The sequence below is a fragment of the Pipistrellus kuhlii genome, unplaced genomic scaffold (genome assembly GCF_014108245.1).
Source record: "Pipistrellus kuhlii isolate mPipKuh1 unplaced genomic scaffold, mPipKuh1.p scaffold_m20_p_6, whole genome shotgun sequence".
In the NCBI taxonomy this organism is placed as follows: domain Eukaryota; kingdom Metazoa; phylum Chordata; class Mammalia; order Chiroptera; family Vespertilionidae; genus Pipistrellus; species Pipistrellus kuhlii.
The window spans coordinates 50,001,999-50,014,903 of record NW_023425562.1 but is presented as its reverse complement, the minus strand read 5'-3'; the positions used below and the strand labels follow the sequence as shown (position 1 = coordinate 50,014,903).

Here is a 12,905-nt window from a genome sequence, read left to right as displayed (position 1 = left end):
GGAGAGCCTCTCACATACTCACAGATGCCCTTCAGCTCCGTCCTGCTCCTGGGAGTGTCGCCTCACCGCCCCGCAGGCTCAGAGGACTCCAGGGCTCAGAGAGCCCTGAGCCGAGGTGCCGGTCTTTGCAGCTGGGTCCCTCTGGGCCAGCTTTCAGGGAACAGCCTGTGGGCAGGGCTCCGACAGCATCTGCTGCAGGCACTCGCTCATGTGCGTGACACCCCTGAAAATACAGCCCGTGCACAGACACAGACACAGGTGCACAGACTGGCACACGCCGCGGACTCACGTTCTGCCTTCACGTGTACCCACCCCGTGTACCCCCAGGTACAGCCAGTTTTACCCTGGCTCACTCCCACTCCCTGAGTGGACACAGAGCTGAGGGGCCCCCGGCACTGGATCCCAGGGTCCCAGCGTTCCCTGCTGCTAGAATCGTAGCTGCTGTCCGGACCCCCGCCCAGTGGTGCTAATGGCTTCTCTCTGCTCTCTCCGCCCCTCCCGCTCCCAACAGCTAAAAGCATCTCAGCAGGAAGACGTGGGGAAGGACGCGACCAAAATAAGCGTGAGTCCTATAATGACTTCTCACAAGGTCTCTAATGGAGGACACAGCTGTAATTTTTTTTAAAAAATGTATATATTTTTTTTGTCCCAATACCGCAGGGAGCTTGGGCAAGAGGAAGGAGGAGAAGAAAAACAGAGGGGGTGATGGGGGGAGGGGCGAGAATGGCTCTGATCTGTTTTTTAAAAGCCAGAGGTTTTTCAAGTTCATTGAATGACAGGCACAAAAAATGACAGGGGAAGGGAAGACGCATTCTCTCCTGTCGGGAACCAAGGCTGTGTGCATCCCTGATGCTTCATGTCTGCCTCGGCAGCATTTTTTATTTGGGGAACCCACGGGGCCTAATGAGACTGAGCTGGCTTTTTCCGACTGACAGCCGCAGCCTCTCACGGCCACCTGGGTCCCCTGCTCCCGCTCCCGGGGTGAGGCGGGCGGGGGAGCTGTGCCGAAGGGGTTGAGGACTGGCTAGGCCTTTGATGCACTGACTCATTTTTTCATGGCTACACCTCCGTGGGGCAGGGCAAGCACTCACCCATTTTGCAGGTGGGGAACTGAGGCCTAGAGACTCGCTAGAGGGCATGGTGTGACTGAGCTGACTCCAGTTCTTTGTCTGTGGGCTGTGCTGGAGCCCAGGGAGGTGGGTCCCAGAGAGGGTGACGGTTTTTGTGGTGGAGGGGCACCCAAAGAGGAGCCGGGAGAGGCGGGCAGAATTGAGAAAGGAGGTGAAGGGGACTGAGCAGAAGGGACAGCCTGGGGACCCATGTGGCCACGAGGCCAGGCTGGGATTGCACGTGGGGCAGGAGGTCATCCTGGCAGGAAGCCAGAAGCCCACGTCAACACACTCGGAAAATGCAGGTGCTCGGGGGTATGGGTGTGTATGCGTGGGGAATGGCCTCCAAGTTCGTTCTTCTGCTGCTTCTTCCACAACTTTTCAAGGACTTGGGAAGCTCGGGACCCCAAAGTTGACTAGATGCAGACACACGGAGGAGCCACAGCAGAAGCCACAGTGTCGAGCAGGCACTGGGAGGGATGGGGTGGCAGAGAAGAGGCAGGAGGCCTGGGAGGAGGCTCCCGCAGCTCCTCAGACAAAAGGGGGGCAGATGAGAGGGGAGGAGAGGGCCTTAAAAGCCTCATTTGTGCTGTTTGCTGCAGGGCCTTTCAGAGTTGGGGTCTGGAAATTTGAGCCATTTCCAGTTTAGGGTAGATGCTGATCGTCGTCCCCCCCCCCCCCCCCCAATCCCTCGGCCCCTTACTCCCTCTCTGCCAAGGGCACATCCATGTTGATGTCCCATTTCTTGCTCAAACACAACCTGGTAAGTCCAGGCAAGTAGGGATCTCTGTATATTCATATACCTCCCCTCCCCCGCTTATCGCAACTCTCTCTCCTATGATTTTGTTTGGGGTTTAAGGAGCATCTCAGGCAAAGGAGAGAATAATCTAATGGATTTTAGAGGATTAGAATTAGAGGCTGCTGGCCCCACGTGAGGAGAATGCGAACATGCTAATTAGATAATAAAATAAACGTGCTCAGAGGGATTGCGCAACCACTCTCCCCCCACCTTGGCCCCCGATTTCTTGCACCCGCTGGGGCTCTGAGGGTCTGGTTGGGGTCTCACAGGTGGCTCCTCCTGCAGACAGCGTCACACACGTGACGGCTCTTACATACATGGACATGTAGTTGGCAGCTCCATCAGTAGATGCCCACCCTGGTTTCCTGCGGTCTAGGAGAAGCTCAGACTTTCCCTGTCGCCTTCAAGGCCCTGGGCTCCCTGCTCACCCTCTGGGCTGTCTCGTCTTGCTTGAGCTGGCTCCTCTGCCCCTCCCAACCTGCCCCCTTTCTGCCTTCTCACCGGCCAGTCCCAGTCTGTTCCTCTCTCTTCCTTTAGCGCCGAAGTCAGGAGGCCTCCCTTGACCCTGTGACTCAGCGGGCACCTCCCTTCCCCCTGCTGGCTGCGTTTCCTTTTGTATTAATAATTATCCATTCCTGTGACTCCCCCTGCAGACAGTAGGGCTGAACGGTGCCTGCCTGATTCACTGTTACAGTTCCAGAGCCTAGCACCATGCCTGGCCGGTGTGGCTCGGTTGGTTGGGCATCATCCTGTAAGCCGAAAGGTTGCTGGTTTGATTTCCTGTCAGGGCGTATGCCAAGGTTTTGGGGCTTGATCCCAGTAAGGGTGTGCAGGAGGCAGCTAATCGATGTTAAACTCGCATTGATGTTTCTCTGTCCCTCTCCCTTCCTATCTCTAAAAATCGATAAACTATTCTTTAAAAAAATTATCAAATGACTGTTACACATACATACACACCCTCAGGCCAATGGGGGCATATACCCAGACAGATTTTGACACATGGACACACCAACGTGACATGCATCCCATGTCAGGACATGTATGTGTACGGGTGATGTGAATGAGTGAGGGACTCGTGCAGGGCTTCACTCCTTCACGTCCAGCAGAACCCAGGCGCTGTTCCAGCCCAATGGTTCCATGTCTCCTAAAAACCCCAATTTTGGTGGAAGATCTCCTGATTTTTTATTGTTGTTATTGTTAATCCTCACCTGAGGATATTTTTTCCATTGATTTTTTTTAGAGAGAGTAGAAGGGAGGAAGGCTGGGGCCAGGGTGCGGACAGAGAGAGAGAGAGAGAGAAAGAGAGAGAGAGAGAGAGAGAGAAACATTGATGTGAGAGAGACATCATTGGTTGCCCCCTGCAGGTGCTCCAACTGGGGCTAGGGATTGAACCTGAAACTCAGGTATGTGTCCTTGACTGGGAATTGAACCCAAGACCCTTTGGTCCACAGGCCAACACTCTAACTACAGAGTCAAACCAGCCATGGCAATATCTCCTGATATTTAGCTATTGGGACCTAACTTGATTTTTGGAAACACCATGGGAGCCAAACAATGTAATCTCCATAATTGGTTCGTTAAGGGTAGCATTGGGGTTCTGAAGGAGGAAGTACAGTTAGCTTTCCCACCAGCTCTGCCACCTCCCTGTGCCTCCCTTTCCCCCTCACTGATGTCCGACACCTACATGCAAACACTTTGGAAACTGTAAAGTCCTATGGCTATGGCCATGTGAATGACTGTGGTTACTAGAGTGGAAACAACATGAATTTGAAAATCACAGATTCCTATTCCCAGGACATGAGGGGAGGAGGGGGAGGTGGGAGCAGTGAAAGAGGCCCAGCTTCTCTGCAGGAAATCGGAGGGGAACCTAAGGGATCACTTATGTGTGTGGGAGGACAGGCACCTGGGATAAGATAGTAATAGTAATGATGATGATGATGATGATGATGATGCAGTTACCATTCATTGAGTGCTTAGTATGTCAGGAGCCATGCTGAGTGCTTTACATGAATTATCTCATGTAGCTAGGAGCCAAGGGAAGGGCCTCTGGCCTTAAAAACATTTCCCTGGGTAGTTTGCCACCACCGGACTCTCGTTCCTGTGGTTCAGGCAAATCCTCCTGCTTATTGGCCATTCTCAAGTTCTGGAAGTTTTTCTTTTGATCTAATGGAAGTTCTTTGTTTTACACTTTTAAGTTAATTTCCCCTTAACCAGGTTTGCAAGTAGAGATGGTTCCTAACTTCCTAATTTTGAAATGAGGTGAAATTCTCCACACACCTTTGTTCCCAGTGGGCCCAGCTGCCTTCATCACCGGTAGCTCCTCCTCCCGCCTAACTGAAGTTGTTTGGGCTGTGCGCTCAGTTCATGTCCCTGCTTCCGTCCGAAAGAGCCATGGGAAGCCCGGGTCCCATGGACATGTGGCTTAGTGCTCTGGCCCACTCGTCCTAACCTGCCACCCCCCAGCCAAACCCCCAAAGCCAGGAACAGCCCAAGAGGTCTCAGGAAGCACTCTGCAGCCCCACCGAGGATCTCCATCATTGGTTCGTTAAGAGGCAGCTGCGTTTGTCAGATCAACCAAGTGGCCTGCAGGTTAAGCCCCTCCTGCCCTGCCTGGCTGCCCCCAGCGTGTGCCAGGACCAGTCCACGTAGTCTGCATTATCAGGCCAAGGGTGGGTCAGGGTGCCCTGTGACTTCATTTTCTGCTGTAGGCATTTCTACTGTACATGGGGGGTGTAAAGCTGTAGCTTCCCGGCGAAGCTGCCCAAATGACGTGCCTATAATAGTTGGCCTTCCCGTTGCTCCTTTCCTGTTATTAACAACGAGGCTCATTACCACAGCATCACATCCATCCCAGGTATCCCTTGAAACATCCGCAGAGCAGCCAGGCTGCAGTTGAGGGCCATGAAGACGCCTCTTTGAAGGCCATGGCCACACACCCAAGCCCTCAGGGTGCTCCCAGTCAGGGAGGGAGATGAGTGTTAACCCAGTCATCACATGATGAAAAATCAAATGACCATTGTGCTCATCACGGTGAGGAGAGCTGCATGAGAGTCTGAGCCAGCAACAGGACCTGACCTAGACTGGGGAGGCCTGGAGGGCTTCCTGGAGGAGGTGCTCTTTGAGATGAGCATTGACATGTAGAGGACTTGACCAGCAGAAAAGGGAACTCTCTGGCTGTGTGTGTGTGGGAGGAACGGTTGGAGGCCCGTGTGGCTGAGGAGAGGCAGGGATGAGACCCCAAAGTGCTCCCTCTCCTGACAGTCACTTCAAGGAGCAGTAGAAGGGAGGATTCTAAGTTGGGGGCATTTTGAAAAGATCTGTCCGGCTGTCATGGGAAAACGGAGTGGCTCCACAGGGACCCCGGGTCACTGATGACCCAGATGAGACAAGCTGGGGCCTTGCTCTGGCCAGTGCACTTGGATCTGGATCCTGGAGGGACGGGGAGGGGCCCAATGAGATTCAGTGGAGAGATCAACGGGATTTGGAGATGGACTGTGCCCGAGTGTGGAAGCAGCGTTGGGAGTGATGACTTGGGAGGGTCAGGCTACAAGGCGTGAGGCTTTCTCGGGCCCAAATTTGGGGAGACCCTGGGTTGGTTCTGAGATGCCGGCAGGCTGGTGGAGTGGCTGCGTGTTGCTGACGGAGGCACTGGAGTGGCAGAGCTCTGAGCAGGAGCTGGCCTGGGACAGGGACCATCTGACCCCCGCTCCCCACCCCAGCACCTTTCGGGACCACCACACATGTAGGAAAGGTCTGGCACCCGGCACTCAAATTGATGGCGCTCGGGAGAAAACCCCAGCCTGTCTGCCGGGCCCGGAAAGAGCTGGGCCACAGGCGGGCAGGGGAGAGGCTGTGCCTGGTCACGGCGTGGACTCGCCTTGTTTCTTTCAGCATAATTAGGTGCTTAATTGCACCACCAGGGCCTGTCGATGCCTGTGCTGCGGTGATTATGATTTACAGCCGGGCGGCCGTGTGAGGGTCTCTTCTTCCGGCCTCTCAGTCTCACTGGACGTCTGGGCCACAGGATTTTCTGTCCAATTTGTGAATGATGAGATCCAACAGGCTGCGTCTGCCACCCCCAGGAAGCAGGGCAGGATGATGGGGGCCCTCGCAGGCTGTCTCTGAGAAGGCGGGACCCTCTAAAGCACATGTGTCAAACACAAGGCCCGCGGGCCAAATCCGTCCCGCCAGGCCTTGCAATGTGGCCCGCACCGTGCTGTCATCACTGCACTCCGCTGCGTTTCCATCACAATGACAGTTTATGACTGTTCAGTAAACCATTCGGCCCGCGATTTAGGCTGGATTTTAGATTTTGGCTCCTTCTCTGATTGAGTTCGACACCCCTACCTAAAGCATGGAGGTTTGGGGTCCCGGGGAATGAGGTGGGGCAGGGGGTGGAAAGACAGACCTGAGTTTCCCTGGTCCCGGGAGGCTCCCCAGAGCTGTGTTTAAGGCCTTGGGCCAAGCACCTCACCTCTCTGAGCCTCAGTTTCCTGACTCATACAATGGGCGTGTTGGGTCTTTCAGAAGTGCCTGCACCACGGAGTTATCTCGAGGTTTGGGTACGATGTGTGACGCTTCAGTACATCATCTCACAGGGACCAGACACGCCATAGACACCAGCCACCAGCGCCGCGGTCACTGCTGCCGTTCTCAGTGTTTGCCTTCTCCAGGCGGCCCTTCGCACAGATCCCTGGGCCTGGGGGGAAGCCGTGTGTGTGTGTGTGTGTGTGTGTCCTCTGTCCTATTAGGCACCAGCTTACTGTGGGGCTGGATGACAGGAGTGAGGTCTGGATCCCCCATGTGACCGCAAGCCCAGGCTGGCATTGCTCAGAGGGGGCGCTTGATGAATGTGAGTCCGATGGATGGATGATCCAGCCCGAGAAAACCATGGCCAGGGTGCCTGGACCGTCAGGATCAGAGCCCAGCCTCCAGCATCTCTACGTGTGCTCGGCTCCCCTCCTCCTGTGGGGCAGAGGGCGGGAGGGGGTCTGGGGAAGAGTGTCTGAGAGCCACGTTTGCTGGCAAAGGGGTGACAGGGCGGGAGGGAGCCCATCCAAGCCTTAGCGCCCCGGGTGAGGGAGGGTGGGCTGAGGGGTGGGCCGCGCTCCACGCTCCCTCCCTGGGAGCGGCTGCTCCCAGCGCTTCGCATTATTACTCCATTAGCGCCTTGTAGGGTTGACAAATGAAGGATAATTAATATCCGTGAGGGAAACAGATGTTGAGGTAATTCATTTCCCGCTGCGCATTTGCAACAGCATCCCCTCACTCCCCGAGAGCGTGGCAGGGCCAGAGGACCTCTGGCTGCCCTTGGCCAGGGGTGATGGGATCGGCAGGGCTGACAGCCTCCAGCTGGCCCAGCCTGGAACCGGGAAGGGGCGCCCGGCCCCCGCACCGGGAGGGCCGCTGTAAGGCTTCCCGCGGCGTGCTGTGGGGAAGTTCTGTCTGTGGCCCATGGCCCACCTTGTGCCTCCTGCTGTGCCACAGCCCATGTTTTCCCGCTTTCCGGGGACGATGGCCAGCCACTGCGCTCAGAATAGGGGAGGACGGGCAGGCTCCCTGCTGCTGCCCAGCTGCCCTCTTCCCTCTGGAGCCCGGGAAGCAGCCCCCTCACCACAGCCCTGCCAGCTCCTGGTGACGCTGTGTGGGCCAGTTACACCATTTTGAGGGAGAGAATGCATGGAGTCAGGCCTGGGTCCAGCTCCTGGCTCCGCCACTCATTGGTTCAGTGCCCGGGGGAGACTCACTCCTCCTTCTGGAGACTCAGTCTCACCATCTGTAAAGTGGGTAGAATTGTGTGTATGTGACCTCAAGTTAGCAAGCCTGGGTACCACTTCATTTGGAGAAAGAAGGACCTATAGTGAGTCCAACAATTCATTATTATTATTTACAGGGTACCAGGCCCTGTGATGGTCACTATGATGAACAAAATAGATATTCCTGTCTTCATGGAATTTATAGTTTAGCCAGAGAGAAAAGCAAAAATAAAATCAACAGACAAATCAATTAAGTGGTTCTCAAATTGTGATGACTGCTAGGAAGGAAACAGAGTTGTGATGGAAGGCTTCTTGGAGGAGGTGATGTTGGGGAATGAGTGGGAATCACGTAGGGGAAGAGAGATGGGGCTGGGAAACCAGCCTATGCAAAGAACCTGGGGTCAGAAAGAGCAGAACACTTGGGAGGAGATGAGAAGGGACCAGGGAGGCCAGAGCAGACTAGTGAGATGCCTGGAAGTTACATGGGTGGGTGCTCTGCAGAGTGAATGAACCCGTCAGGGACTGTCCTCCTCCTCCTGGCCTCCTCACTGTGTGGGTGATCAGCAAGGGCTCCCCCCTCCGGGAGTTGGGGCCTGGCAAGAACAGGCCGGCTGAGGGGCCAGCAGGGCTTAGTGCCAGGGCCCCCAGTCTGGAGCCCATGCAGCTCCCTCCTGAGCCTGGAGAGCCTGTGGGGGGGGGGGGGTGAGGTCACCAGGAAGGGGTCACCAGCTGGCGGTGGCGAACTGATCGCCACTGTTCTGCCTCGATGGGGTGGGGGCTGTAGGAGGTGGGATGGGGAAATAGGAAGGGTCTAAGTCAGTGGTCGGCAAACTCATTAGTCAACAGAGCCAAATATCAACAGTACAACAATTAGTATTTCTTTGAGAGCCAAACGTTTTAAACTTAAAGTTCTTCTAACACCACTTCTTCAAAATAGACTCGCCCAGGCCGTGGTATTTTGTGAAAGAGCCACACCCAAGGGGCCAAAGAGCCGCATGTGGCTCGCGAGCCACAGTTTGCTGACCACGAGTCTAAGTAATAAGGGGCAGGGAAGGATGAAAGCTCCACTCACCATTTCCCTCCTCTCCACAGGCCCAACTCCCCCCTCCCTTTTTCCAGCTTTCTAAATCTTGAATTATAGACTCACGGGAAATTGCAAAAACCTTCTCTTGTATCCTTCACCTAGCTTTCCCAGTGATCGCATGATGGAATACTACACAGCAATGAAAAATAACAAACAGACATGCAACAACATGGAGAATCTCGCTGATACTATGCTGTGTGAAAGAGTTCAAGAACAGACTGACCTGAACTGTAGTGATAGGAGTCAGAGTAGTAGTTCACCCCTGGGGAACGTTGGCGAGGAAGGGCCACCAGGGTGCGCTCTCGGGTTACAAATGGCCCTGCCTTGCTCTGGTTGGTGGTTGCACAAGGAAACACTTGTGTGCACTTTTAAAATTGAATCGAGTGTGCACTTTGCTGTGTATACGTTAAAATTCATTTTTAAGATAAAATTTAAAATCCCAACCAGAGGCATAAACAAAAAGCCAAGTATCACAGACACTCGTTCTGTTCACCCCAACAGGGATGAGCAATTATTGAAATGCTGATACATTTGTGGTCAGCCTGTATTTAAAAAATATATATATATATATTTTTTATTGATTTCAGAGAGGAAAGGAAAAGAAAGGGAGAGAGAGATAGAAACATCAATGCTGAGAGAAAATCATGTAATGGATTGAGCCTGCAACCTGAGCCTGTATATCCTAACCGAGAATTAAGCCATGACCTCCTGGTTTATAGGCCGATGCTCAACCACGGGGCCACGTAGGCCAGGCTGTATTTGTTGTTTGTTTGTTTAGAAATAAGACATTTTGGACTAAGCTAAGAACTCACTTTGCATCCACCCCAGGTCCACCGCCCTCCACTGGGCCGCATCCTCAAGGCAGCCTCTGCTATGAGGCCCGTGTTCCCTGCCGCGTATTTTAAACTTGTCCATACACACGTCTCCAAAACCAGGAGACAGTGTTTTTATGTGTTCGTGTGCAGAAATGGTGGGGGTTTTGCAGTGAGATTTCACCTTCTGCATGTCCCTGAGCTGTGACATGCCTGGCTCCAGGGTAGTATTCCTTTTAACTGTTTTGCCGTGTTCCATGTAATGAACTGACTTCCGCTTGTGTGTCTGTTCTGTGGATTGATACTTAAGGTGCTTCTATTTTTTGCTATTGAACCCCCTGCGGCTGACCCTCTTGTCTTCCCGCTGCCCCACGGTCTCTCTGTCGCCCCCAGGTGGTCAAAGTGGTGGGCAGTAACATCTCCCACAAGCTGCGCCTGTCCCGGGTGAAGCCCACGGACGAGGGCACCTACGAGTGCCGGGTCATCGACTTCAGCGATGGCAAGGCCCGGCACCACAAGGTCAAGGCCTACCTGCGGGTGCAGCCCGGCGAGAACTCGGTCCTGCATCTGCCCGAAGCCCCGCCCGCCGCGCCCGCCCCGCCGCCCCCGAAGCCGGGCAAGGAGCTGCGAAAGCGGTCGGTGGATGAGGAGGCCTGCAGCCTCTAGACGGACGGACAGACGCTCCCCCGCCACGTGCCCGCCCACCCATGCCCCCAGGCTGTACAGAGTGCATGAGGAGCTGCTGGACCGTGGGGACGGGGCCGCCTGGTCCAGCCGCCTCCCCATCCCTGAGGCCTGTGGCCACCGCGTAGGCCCTCTGACCCCTTTGCTCAGCATGTTAGCCCCTCTCAGCCCTTCCTTTGCAGATCCGTTACGGTGACCTGACCTGGCTCGCGGGAGGTAGCCTTGGGCACCAAGGGGACGGCTACTCCACACCTGGGGTCGGGACGCCATGCTGGGGCAGGCTGCCCCCTTGGGCCACCAGCTTCGGTGGAGTCTAGTGTTTCGCTTTTGCTTGCTTGTCCCCCCACCCATCCTGTCCCTAGCCAGGCCGTCCAGCCTTACTCTCCCTCCTTCCCACGATCCCCCACTTGAGCCTGGGGATGTGGACGGCAACCCCTCCCCGGATTTGGACTTGAATCTCCGAGCAGAGCTAGGGCCTCTCCCGTGGGGAAGAGGTGGGGCAAGAGCTCCCAGGAGAGCCTTGCTCTGGGGCTGGGGCCTGTTGGGGTCACTCATAGGGGCCCTGGGAGGAAAGGGAGACACCCCGCTGCCTCTTGGTGGGTCATTCATGGTCAGCCTCCTTGTCCCACCCTCCAGGGCGGTGGGGGACCAGGCATCTCTGCCCCTTCATGGAGAAGGCCTTCTCCCTCGGACTCCATGGCCCCGTGCAGCGTTTTGCACCAGCAGGACCCTTCTAAGGGTCTTTGAGGCTCTCCCAGGAGCCCCCTCTGCCAGCTGCCAATGTCCCAGCCCTGTCTCTCTCTTAGGATCCATGCCAAGCCCACCCAAGGGCCTGGGGCTGTTGGGACCCCAGGGACCCCAGCACCAATCCCCTCACCATTCCTGATCAGGGGGACACCCGCCCCCGGTGATGTGTAAATATTTCTATTGTGCCCAGCACCCCCTCAGAACTGGCTCTAACCTCTGGCCACCTCTCAGCAGTGGCATGGGGGATGTGGGAGAGGCCAAGGGCTTTGCCCCAGGGGTGGGATGGGGGTTTGAGGGCGGGGGGGTAACCCTATATACATGATTCAATCCGTCACTACCAGCCAACCTGAATAAAGTGGTTTAAGAAAACCTCTGGGCAGTGTCTTTACGGGCATGTGTCTGAGAGCAGTTCCGCAGGCGAGGGGGAGGGAAGGGGGTGGGGGAGGGAGGGGGGACAGAGGGAGGGCCTCCCAGCCACACTCACACCTCCCTCAGCATTTTCTCACTTCTGCCTTCTCCTCTGGAGCTTGGAACAAGAGCTGGGAGGCGCACAGGGAGAGGGTGAAGGGAAACCAGCCTTTGTTCAGCACCAGGCACTTGAATTATTCTTAGGTTTTGAAGTAATCACAAGTAAAGAGTGCATAAAACATGTTTACACTGTTTTGTGAATAAATAAATTATAAAGCAAACAAGGGGGAGCCACTGCCCGCCAAGCAGCACCCCAGAAGCACCTGGGTCAGGCCCACTGATCCACAGCCCCCCTCTCTCTTAGGTAAGTAGCACCCTGACTTTTAAGGTCATCATATTCATTGTTATTTTTAGTTTCACTACCTATACGCATGACATCTTCAGCACAATAGCTGAGTGTTGCCTAGCTTTTTGAACTTATATACATGGAATCTTACCATCTCTATTATATATAGATATAGATATAGATATAGATAGATTTATTTATTTATTTATTTATTTATTTTTACAGAGAGGAAGGGAGGGGGATAAAGAGTCAGAAACATCCATGAGAAACATCAATCAGCTGCCTCCTGCATACCCCCTACTGGGGATGTGCCTGCAACCAAGGTACATGCCCTTGACCAGAATTGAACCTGGGACCTTTCAGTCCGCTATCCACTAAGCCAAACCGGTTTCAGCACCATCTCTATTCTTGATGCACCGCTACATTTGAGATTCACCCATGTTGTCATGTATCTGTGATTTGCCCGTTTTTATTGCTATATAGCATTCCCCCTGCAGGAATACCCTACAACGCATCCACTTGTTTATCCATTCTGCTGCCGACCAGAATCCGCTTCTGTCCGAGTGCCACCACCGACCACACTGCTGGGAGCATTCTATCCGTGTCTCCTGAGGCGCATGAGCCCAAGATTCTCGGGTGGGTTTGCCAGGGCGGAGGGCTGGGCATGGACTGCACCTCAGGGATCTCGTTTTTTCCCCGTGAGGTGTCACCGTCCCCTGTTACAGCTGAGGAAACGGGCTCAGAGGAGCCAAACAGCTCACCAAGTTCACACGTGGAGCTCTGCTCTGCCAGCCTGAACCCCGCCCCCAAACCCTCCCATCATGCCCTGCGCTTTGGACTGCCCTGGGTTCATTCCCACCCACCGCGGGGGGCAGAGAATCTGCCTGCAGGCATGTCCCTCTGGGGCTCTCAGGCTAAGCCCTGGTCATGGTCCCTCCTCTGTGCAGAGACCACAGGCACCACCAGTGATGAGCCCGCCCTGCCTGTCTCCGCGCTCCCCTGGCAGCCGGACTGAAGGGGGGCTGGGAACTGTTGAAACGGTGATGCGGGAGGAGCGCTGGGGGCCCCAGGCCCTGTGCTGATCGCCACAGCCCTGAAGGGAGGCTTCTATCCTCGGTTTTCTCATGAGGAAACTGGTTCAGAGAAGGTGGGTTGGAGGA

At 55.0% G+C, this 12,905-nt stretch overlaps 1 protein-coding gene across 2 annotated transcripts in view; it reads left to right on the top strand.

Moving 5' to 3' along the window:
• VSTM2L (V-set and transmembrane domain containing 2 like) overlaps positions 1-11,360 on the top strand; it is a 33,724-nt gene extending 22,364 nt beyond the window's left edge. Inside the window, exons 3-4 of one of the 2 annotated variants that reach the window (XM_045574566.1) lie at positions 509-562; positions 9,954-11,360. In XM_045574566.1, coding sequence (XP_045430522.1) covers positions 509-562; positions 9,954-10,226 — 327 coding nt within the window. In that variant the 3' untranslated portion in view covers positions 10,227-11,360. The remainder of the gene's footprint in view (positions 1-508; positions 563-9,953) is intronic. The other variant, XM_036419286.2, reaches the window with a different exon arrangement.
• The last annotated feature ends 1,545 nt before the right edge of the window (positions 11,361-12,905 follow it).